Source organism: Lichenostomus cassidix, chromosome 2, assembly GCF_008360975.1.
Source record: "Lichenostomus cassidix isolate B80296 chromosome 2, HeHo_3.0, whole genome shotgun sequence".
NCBI classification, from domain to species: Eukaryota; Metazoa; Chordata; class Aves; order Passeriformes; family Meliphagidae; genus Lichenostomus; species Lichenostomus cassidix.
In genome coordinates, this window is record NC_139482.1 from 112,336,595 (window position 1) to 112,347,374 (window position 10,780).

General features: G+C 42.3%; 1 protein-coding gene across 1 annotated transcript in view; it reads right to left on the reverse strand.

Moving 5' to 3' along the window:
* ATP6V1H (ATPase H+ transporting V1 subunit H) overlaps positions 1-9,331 on the reverse strand; it is a 48,536-nt gene extending 39,205 nt beyond the window's left edge. Inside the window, exons 1-2 of the mRNA XM_085052837.1 lie at positions 9,181-9,331; positions 7,711-7,837 (exon numbers count right to left, since the gene is read on the reverse strand). Of these exons, the coding sequence (XP_084908963.1) occupies positions 7,711-7,814 (104 nt within the window). The 5' untranslated portion in view covers positions 7,815-7,837; positions 9,181-9,331. The remainder of the gene's footprint in view (positions 1-7,710; positions 7,838-9,180) is intronic.
* Between the last annotated feature and the right edge of the window lie 1,449 nt (positions 9,332-10,780).

Consider the following 10,780-nt stretch of genomic DNA (forward strand, 5'->3'; position numbering starts at 1 on the left):
AGAAGACACCAGAAGTGGCAGCCATGTCAGACAGAGCCAGTTCCAGCCAGCTCCAGGACAGACCCACTGCTGGCCAAATCTGAGCCACTCAGTAACGATAGTAACACCTCTGTGATAAGGTATTTAAGGAGTAAAAACTGCTATGCAAAAGTAACCATGGGACAGGACTGAGGATATGTGGAAGAAACAGCTCTGCAGACTGCGAGGTCAGGGCAAAAGGAGGGAGAGGAGGGGATCCACATGCCCAAGCTGAGATTCCCCTGCAGCCTGTGGTGAAGACCATGGTGAGGCAGCTGTCTGCCTGCCGCCCATAGAGATCCTCAGCAGAGCACAGACCCACCCACTGTCCATGGAGGACTCCATGCTGGAGCAGGTAGATGTGCCTTACAGGAAACTGCAGTCCATGCAGGTTGCCTTGCAGGACCTGTGACTTCAAGGGGGATGTATGCTGAAGCAGTACATCCTTGAAAAACTGTAATGTGCTGAAAGGAGCCATGCTGGATGAGTTTGTGAATGACCATAGCCCATGGGTGGGACACTTCACAATGGAGCAGGAGGAGTGTGAGAAGGAAGGAGCAGCAGAGCGTGAGTATTATGAACTCACCACAACCTCCACATACCATTCCCCTACATCAAATCAAAGCAAGGAGGCAGAGAAGTTGGGAGCAAAGTTGAGCCTGGGAAGAAGGGAGGGGTGGGAGGTGTTTTTTTTATTTTTTCCTATTTCTAATTAACTTACTCCATTTAATCAGCAATAAATTAATTTAATTTCACCAAGTAGAGCCTTTTTTTGCCCAGGATGGTCATTGGCGAGTGATCTCCCTGTCCTTACCCCTCAACCCCTGAGTTTTTGTCATGTTTTTTCCTGTTCTTTTGACAAAGGAAGTGTGTCCTGATGGGCACCTGGTGTCCAGCTAATGTCAACCCACCACACAAACCTTGTTTTCTTCAATTTGAGGTACCATAGAATCATAGAATGGTTTGGGTTGGAAGTGACTTTGAAAATCATCAGATTCCAACCCCTCTGCCTCAGGCTGGGACGTCACTCACAAAATCAGATTGCCAGGCTGCAATCCAACCTGGCCTTGAACATTTCCAGGCATGAGGCACCCACTCTGGGCAACCTGTTCCAGTGCCTCTTCAACCCCACAAAGAATTTCTTCCTAATATCTAATCTAAACCTTCCCTGTTTCAGTTTAAAACCACTGCACTATGGCCTGTCACTATCTGCCCATACAAAAAGTCCCTCTTCCTCCTTTTCATAAGCCCTGTTAAGGTATTGGAAGGTGCCCCCAAAGCCTTCTCTTCTCCAGGCTGAATAACCCCAGCCATCAGCTCAGCTTGTTTTTGCAAGAGAGGTGCTCCAGCCTTCTGATCATCTCTTTGGCCCTCTGGACCTGCACCAACTGGTCCATGCCTTTCTTGTGCTGAGGACCCCAGAGCTGAATGCAGCATTCCATGGGGGGTCTTCTGAGAGCAGAGTAGAGGGGATACAGTATCAACCATATTACCTTACCAATGCTGTATCCCACAGTAAATGTAAGAAGCTCCTTTCTGCAAAGGATCTCATGTAAAAGAATTTAAAACTAATGGTGGAATAATCTCTCTGGAGCCTTCCCTATGCATTGCCTCTGAAGAATTTATTATTCTCTAAATAATTTTTTAACTTCCAGGGGCTGAATACAATGTCAATGGTAAGAACTGAAATACACACAGGTGGCACATTACGCCAAAATTAATACATAACATGAATAACAGTCTAATCCAACCAAGAAGTGATGAAAAACAGAATTGTTATTTTAACTTTACCATAAGCACTGAAGAAAATTGTAAGGAGACTAGAGATCATGGTTCTCAATTTATTTTTAGCTTTCACTAATTACAGCATTTCAGTTTCTCCTGTAGTTTCAAAGCTGATATGTATGCAAGTGAATCCAAACACATGGCAAGGGGGATTGATATAGTGAACTGCTTTGGACACCTATAAGCTAACACATGTCCACTGAATCTTCTCTTCAACTTAATGTTCAAGTGGTTTCTGCCATCATCAGTACTATTTCAGAAAACTGTTGACTCAGCTGAAGAGTCAGATAGACTTGCAGAACATTACATTTTGTTATAATATAAAACTTCACATCACAAGAAATAAACTTGTCAAAATAGTACAGTCAGGTAGTCTTCAGGTAAGAAAAGTAATTTTTAATCAAGGAGTCCTAAAAATATCTAAGATTTTAATAGGTGACTAGCTTTACCAGGTTATACCAGGATGGCTTCAGGAAAGAAGAAAATCATGCACATCATCATCAGTACAGAAGTCACAGGGGATGAAAGCATTAGACATTCCTGCTTGAGTTATTTCCAAGACTAACCTCCTCTTAACATTTCCGCTGAATGGAACACCTCTTCCACTTTTGCAAAGCTATGAAGCAGGAACTTTTCACCCATCTTTTCCATATTCAGGGTCAGTTTTCAGATGTTCCATAACTAGAAGTTACATTAAAATCATTGTAAAGTTTACAGGAAGTGTTCACTTATTTTTTTCATCTGGCTCACCTGGATTCTTGAAATACAGAAATCAGACCTACAATATGTTCTTATCTTTCCCCTTACTAAAATGATTATGTCTTGAGTATGGCCTCATCACAGAGCCATCTTTTACCTATTTACTATTCAAGTAAAGAACATAAGTAATCCAGTACCATGTGTGCTATTCCTGTACTCCAGTTGCTTTGTTAGAGATATACTCATATGCACTGAGGAAAGGCAATCAAGATTTACTGGATGGAAGATTCATAAAGCCAGTGGTAGGATAGTCCTTGCCTAACTTCTATTAAAACTTAACTAATTATAGATTGATTATATGTGATTAGCCAGTGACGACCATGCTGCTACCACATGCCTTTTAGACTGACCTATGTTCTTTCTTGCCTATTAAGGATGAATTTGAATAGTTATGGAAAGATGAGGACAATTCATCTGCCACAAACACTGGATTTAAAGACTCATAGCTAGAAGCCTCTTTTGTTTCAAATAACACTGACCAAGCCAGGGACTCATGGGTCATACTGATACAAACGTAACCAGATAAGCTGCTTGTTTATAAGAATATTGCCATTTACAAAACACTTCAAGGATGACATAAGATGAACCCTTCATTTTCAGCTTTAATGTTGGAGAAAGCCTCAGCCCATGAAGAGAGATGCTTCTTTACAGTCAAGCTATTAGAAGAGGTCTGCCAATTGCAAAGGAAAAAAGCTTTCAAGCTTTTGCTTTTATCCTACATTAGGCCACAGGAAAAAAAGAAAAGAAGATGTGGGGATTGATATTGCTGTGAGAAAAAAAAGACATTAAGGTTTATTCTTTATTGCTTTGTTAGCACCATTCAAAAAGATACCTTCCAACCCATACAAAACATTACAAGAGATATGACAGCCTTTTAAACAAGCTATTAATATTTTATCAAGGAAGTCATACATCTCATTAATAGTTTTAGTAATTTCAAATGTATCTATTTCCATTCAGCTCATTTTAAAATTGAAATAACTGATTGTACAGTAAACCTTAAAAACAAGTGGCAGGGTGGGAGGAAAAAAAAACCAACCATGAGAAAGTGCAGAACAGCCTCAGACAGCTGATACTGGATCCCATGATGCTATTACACATTTTCCTCATCCCTTCTTCAAAGCATCAGAAATTTCCAAGCACCTTTCAGCACACAAGTAACCAAAGCCTCCCTCCATTTCTCTTCCTAGCAGCCATTTAATTTGTTATTTTCCAGGATCTGTCTACATCTACAGAAGTCACTTCGAGCTTCAGCTGTGTCTTAGTTTCAACTGGGACAGTTAACATTCTTCCAAGTAACTGGTACAGTACTCTGTTCTAGATATAGTATGAATTTTTTATTATTATTATTATTATTATTATTATTCCTTTTCTATCCTATTAAAATCTGTTTATCTCAAAACATGAATTTTCCTTTTTTTTTTCTCCTGTGTGAGCATATCAAGTTTAGGTCAGGAGCCCTGTAACCACACAGCTCTATGCCTGAGATACCAAGACCTGCCTCTGAAAGCACTACAGGAGAAAAAACTGAAACTGTAAGATTTACAAAGCATGAATTTACTAGACCACCATTTTTAAAACCTCCTGATCTCTCAATATGATTCAGAAGCTTGTGATTCCTTCTTTTAATTATGCATTTCCTCCAGCAACTCTTGTTCCCTTTTTTTGTTTGAATGATTTAACAAAAGACACTCTGGTGGTACGGGTATTTTTGTTTGGTTTTTATTTTGTTTTGGGTTTTTAATATTAAAAAAATTTTACTACATCTGCAGCACACATGATGTTCATACGTGCTGCATTTTTATTCGGGTACCTACAGTACTTTGCTTGTACCTAGAAACACTAAATTTATTCAATCACACCACAGTTTTAACAGTACAAAATTAAAACAGTAAAACAGATTGAATGTACTCTACAAGACTCAACCAGAAGAAAACAAAAACAAGCCAACAAAACCTCATACACTATGAATGAGGAAACTTCCACATTTCCTGTCAGACAAAACTCGCTTTTAAAATCTTGAGATATTTAACCTGCTTTAGAAGGTTCCTCTCCTTCACCTCCAGGAAAATAGAACAGATATTTTAGCATCAGAATTGACAAACATGCACGTGAAGTATTTGAAAGCGCATGGTAACCTACATACAAATTAGCCATCAAGTATCTCCCTTGATTAAATATAAATTATTGTCAAATGCTGTGTACCTAGAAAACCTACAGGGCAGTAAGATGCAAATTAAACTCTGAAATAATTTCATTTTTCTACAGAACTCATTTACTGCCCTAAGAAAGCAAACCCTAACCTGCTTCAAGCAAACCAACACACCCTCCCCAGGCATTCTGACACCCTGAGGCAAATGCTGAAAGCAACCACAGAGTGCACAGCAGCAACTGCATTTTCCACTCACAGAGGGCATTGACACATCTAAACTGCTGTAAGTCTCAAGATCCAAAAGCATCAAAGTCCATACAGAGCTAATGGCCTCAACTACATCTAGTTTCCAGAACACAGGCAGACCTACATGTCACCTTCCAGGGTTGCAGCCTTTGTTATTTTCTTCTCCCTCAGACCAACTCCAGCTGGAGTTTAACACAAATTTTAGCACGAGAAAGCAAGTTATCTTTTTACACAGTCTAATTTTGTAAGGAGCAATGAACACACTGGTAAACTGGTAATATATACAATCATCAAATCTAAGTATTTCACTTTTACGCGAACAGGATAAAAAAAAACCTTCAAAAGTCAGCAGTTGTATGTTAGTGTAGTTTGATATTTAGTTTACAGTTACAACTTTCAGAGATGGTATAAACACTATGGCAGTTAATCTTTAGCTTGAACTGACTCTTCAAGAACACTCAAGCTACCGAAATCTGACCAACTACTAGTACATTTTACTTGTGCACTGAAGAACAGAGAGCAGGAAAGAGCTTCTGAATGCCCTTCTGTGTGACCTAAACTTCTATCTATGCTGTTGCAAATGATGCAATCTTTAAAGCACCTTCATACACATACAACTGCCACAGCCAGAGGGGAAAAAAATTTCATCAGAATACCTTGTGAAGTTCTTTGACTTCAACTAAGTACTATCTACAGTTTCTTCAACTACATAAATACTATTGCTAGTTTAAGCAGCATAAATTATGTCACACCTGAGTTGATATGTTAACTTAGGGAAAACAAAACTATTTAATCTAATTTAAAAACAACTGATGACTTTCATGTATTTATTTGCAAGTAGACCACAGTAAGTGCATGGACTGACAGAACAAGGAGCTCAAAAGAAAGAGAACTCTCCTTCCAAGCACCCCATTTTCCTCCTGATCTACAAACCAAACCACTCTGACCTGCCTCTAACAGGCGCATCGAAGAAAGTAGTTACCATTCATTTAATAATGTGCTTCATTCCAGAAATGAGTCAATATAGGTGCACTGACTGACTTTCCAAGAAATCCCTTAAAAGCCTCAGACACCATCACATCCAAACCTGTCCATTGTAAAAAGGACATGTCCTAAAGGAGGAATGATTTTATTTCCTTTAGAAGCAACAAAAATCTGCTGATGTTTTTCAATAACTAATTATAAGGAAACTGCTCAGCCAAAGAACTAGTTATCTTCAAGATGCTCCACAATCCCTCTGGCACCATTTAAGTCAATCCTTGAAGCCAACTTAGCCAGACAGCCAGGCTGTTATAAGTAAATACAAGACAAAAAAATATATTCATTTCAGAGCAATAATAAAGCGAACACACTGTTATTGACATACAAAGGACACCAAGTGTCAGAAAGTCTTGCTCCTTCTTTCCTAGGATCACAAACAATAGCCAGAAGCACTACAATAGCCTGCAAAACCTGGCTAACTCAAAGAGAGGAAATAACTAGTATATTCTTCTTTCATAGATTCCAGAACAAAAGAAAGTCAAATCCTACTGGTAAAATCTAAAGAAGAACCCTGCCTTTTGGTCAAAAGAAATTATATAAAAATTTGCTGCCAGATTTACAAACAAAACTCCCTGTTTCTTATACTTCACCAGAGAAAGAGAATTCCAAGAATGAATGAAAATTATAACACTACGTAAATACAACTCCTTGTCAAAAAGAATCATCCCCTATACCAACAAAAGCAATAGATTTTTCTCACTAGCCCCACAGGAGCACCAGAGAAGCAGTGAAAGAATCTCACATTCACTTCCAAACAACAGCTAAACAGCAAACAACTGTACTCCCACTTTCATCCCAAGTAACTGCAAGCTAGCTGTTCACTGCCACTAGGACAGCACAGGAACAACTGTTCAGGTATCCTTGGGACACACTTCCCATCAGACACATAACAGGGCACACAGTAACAGCAAAAGCCACTCAGACTGCTTGAAAAGTGCTTGGGGGCTGTCACAGCCAAGTTACCACACAAACCTTTCTCTTCTGCCTGCAAAGCCACTGAGTACCACACTACACACTGAACCAGGAACTGATGCATCTTAGAAGTAGCCTAGCAAAAAAAGTTTCCTCAGAAGATCAGTTTCTTTATCCAGATTTATCATGCAAATATACAATCACATGCCAAAGGAAACTCTGAGCTTGCCTGAAACAGCAGCACAGCTCTCCCCAGACTGAAGTATTTGTTTCAGCTTACTCCCCAATTTCCTTGCTTCAGCTGTCCTCCAGTATTATTTATTTATCATTATTATCCTTTACTTAACACACAGCTTATTTTCCTGGACTACCATTACAGTTTTGCTAGTACAATTTGTATTCCCACAAAAAGCACGTCAGCAATAGACATACCACACCTACACATAAGATGATTGTTACTGTAAACTTTTCTTAATTCAGCAGTCCCCCAATGAGGCTAAAACTGTGACTGGTGTTTGAATTATTAGGAAAAAAAACCCAGACAGTTTTACCACACCCTTGTGCAAACTTATACCATTTGCTATTACAGCACTCAGTTGACAAAAGCAAAGTTCCCCTTCTGGTAATAAGTCATAACAAAATTTTCCACAACCACTTCCATTTAAAGCAGATATTTTCCAACTATTTCCATGTAGACAGAACATTCTTCATTGCAACCTAATGTTCCACTGTAGACTAAAATCTCAAGAAGTCTAGAACTTAAGAGGGGAAAAAACATGTGGAAAGTTTTTACTTACTGGAGATACGACTGCCAGTTTACTTTGTTTGCCCGAACTTCAGCAGCTTTGGCAGCAATGATGTTTGTTGGGACAGCAGCATCTACAGCACCTCGAATATCCATCTTGACTGATAAGTAAAATGTACCTAGAAATGAAAGTCAGATTTGAGGCCTCTTATTAAAGAGCAGAGCATTTGTCTAATATTTTAAAGAAGTAAAAAGAAAAATCTGTTTCCAGGTGTCCCATTCCTTAACACTATACTAGGTAGTTTCTGAAAAACCAAAGTCTTATAAAGTATTTAAAGTGTGCCTTACTGGAAATAAACAAAAATAAGCCAAACCTACACACTCAACTGTGGCAAATCACAAGTTTACTAAAATAAAATGCATAGACCATTTTAAATAACTCCCCATCTTGTAAGGCCTGAAACAATGAAATTATTTGAATTAAGGTGGCTCTTCTGCAATATCCACCCTTCAGATAAGAGAAGCTGTCTTCTTTCCAAATCTTCTTTCCAGGGTTAAAATTCAGAGCATATCCTCCCTACCCCCACGCATTAGGACCGATTTGCTTCAGGTATTTGTCTAATATTTAGACATTAGAAACATGCAAACTACAACTCAGGAAAAAAAACATTAAGTATGTAAATTAAAACCATGCTACACAGACTAAGAAGAAAATTAAGATCACTAGTGTACAGAAAGAAAACTGGAAAACAAATGTGAACAAAAGTCCTTTATCAGGATATGTCACATTACCACAGACACTGACCTTCACCACTTCTTCCCCGTTCCTTAATGGTTTATATCTCCACCTAACTTTGATGCCAAAACAAGCAGTGTGTTTGAAGAGACTTCAGACCCAGCCAGAGCTGGAATTCCTTACAACCCAAACTGTACCCAGCCTCTCCACGCAGCCTGTTTCTGGACTGTTCTGGCCCCTCTGACAGAGAAAGCAAGTGCAAACTGGCACATTCAGGCCCATCGCTAGCAAGCACACCTCGCTTGTATGCATGAAGGATAACACGATCCAAACGAAAGGAAAAAAAAAAGCAGGGACTATCCTGGGCAAACAGATGAGGACAAACATCCTCCCTCTGAAATCACTTCTATGAGCAGACGACACGCACACAGACAACACCACTATGTTCCTCAATGCCGACTGAAGGTTTCCAGGCTCTTACTGACCCACCCAGAGCCATTCAAACACTGCCCGAGGGCAGAGTTAGTTTCAGGAGCTGCAGTTAAGCCGAAGAAGTCGAGAGGCGCCTGGGAGAGGGAGATGCAGCACCAGGCACGGTCCTGCGGCTCCCTGCCCAGGCTCACGGGCACGGCCGCCTCTCGAGCGGCCCTGCAGAGCCCAGAGCCCCGCGGAAGCAGCGCAGCCCTTCGCGCCCCCCGGGCCCGCCAGAGCCCCGCCAGAGCCCCGTGCGGCGGCCCGCCCCGACCCCGACACCACCGCGCCGGGCGCGGGGCAGCTCCCACTCACCGCAGGGCCGTGGAGAGAGGGAGGGAAAGAAGGAGGGAAGGAAGAAACGAGAGCGAGAGGAGGCCGCGGGCAGCGCTGGGCAGCCCGGGCAGCAGCGCGCACCGACAGCCCCGGCGCTGCCGCCCTCATGTGACGCCGCTCACGTGAGCGCGACGGCGGCCTGCGAGGGACAATCCGCGCCTGCGCGGTCAGTGGTGTGACTGCCCGTCTGTGCTGGTGTAACCGCACACGCGTGTTTAGAGCACAAAAATATACACATTAAGTGTACCCACACATGTCATAGAGCCATAGGATGGTTTGGGTTGTGAGGGACCTTCAAGATCATGTGATCCCAGCCCCGCTGCCGTGGATGCGGCCCAAGGCTGGCATTCTGAGCTGTGAGCGCTCACTGCTGGGTCACGTTGAGCTTCTTGTCAACCAACAGCCCCAGCTCCTTCGCCTCAGGACTGCTCTCAACCCATTCTCTGCCCAGCCTGGGTTTGTGCTTGGGATTGCCCTGACCCACATGCAAGACTGTGTATACATACATGATTTTATATAGGGGATCTAATCCCATGCTGCGAAGGCAAGATAAAGCCAGTGCCCACCGGTGCCCACCTGTGCTATTTGCTGGCAAGAAATGGCTCAGTGTTTCCACAGAGACAGTGCAAGCCTGGCTGGGAAGGGCTGGGAGGGTCCCCGCAGGGCTGCCCCCCAGGGAAAGCTGCTCCTGGTCCCCAGGAAGATCCCTGTGGCTCTCCCTGCACCCCAGAGCCGTGAGGAGCCGCCGAGCTCAGGAGGGAGCCAAGGGAGGTCATAGGCCTGGGGAGATGGCAGGCAATGGGCGCTGAAATGCCTCCTTGAGCTCTGCGTTGTTTTTCCAGTACCCAGCATTTTCTTGCTTTCCACCCTCATGCTGCAGTGGAAATGCAAAGGTTACCCTTTCCTACAGCTGGGAAGCGGACAGGTATTCCTGGGCCCCTGTGCCTGGCTGCCTGTGCTGCCTGTGCTGTGCCAGCCCTCAGTCTGCTGTGTCACAGCTCCAGGGTGGGCATTGGCATCACACCATTTCCTTCCTCCCCAGTCGTATCTCAATGGAAAATACACCCTGCACAACTCCTTCATTTTTTAGACAGTGTCTTGTATACATTGGGCTTTGCCTCTGCAGTCAAAAGGTGCTGGAAACTTTAAACTAAAGGCCCAAGTGTTTCAGAAGCAACAGGCTTAAACATCCATCTTTCTGAGAAAAAACATCTCATTGCATTCAGTTGCTGAGTGAGGTTTTCCAGTCATGCTGTGCTAAAGTGCATACTTACCACTCCCAGTCAGAAATGATCCTGAGAGGTCATTCTGCTGACATATAAGGAGAAAACACAAATAATTGGGGTGTTGTGTGTGAGCAGATCAGTGTAGTGCAAGCCAATGTAGAGCTTACTTAGAGCTGGTCTACTGCTAACTTAATTTTTCTAGGGTCTCTGTGTTTTCCATTTAGAGGATACACTGCTCTTTAAATTATGCCTGGCAAGTATCTCAGTGGGTGGGGTTTTTTTAACTCAAGGACGGTTGTCATTACTGTGCCACTAATTTACACTTCCTCCACAGAACTTTTCTTTTAAAATGC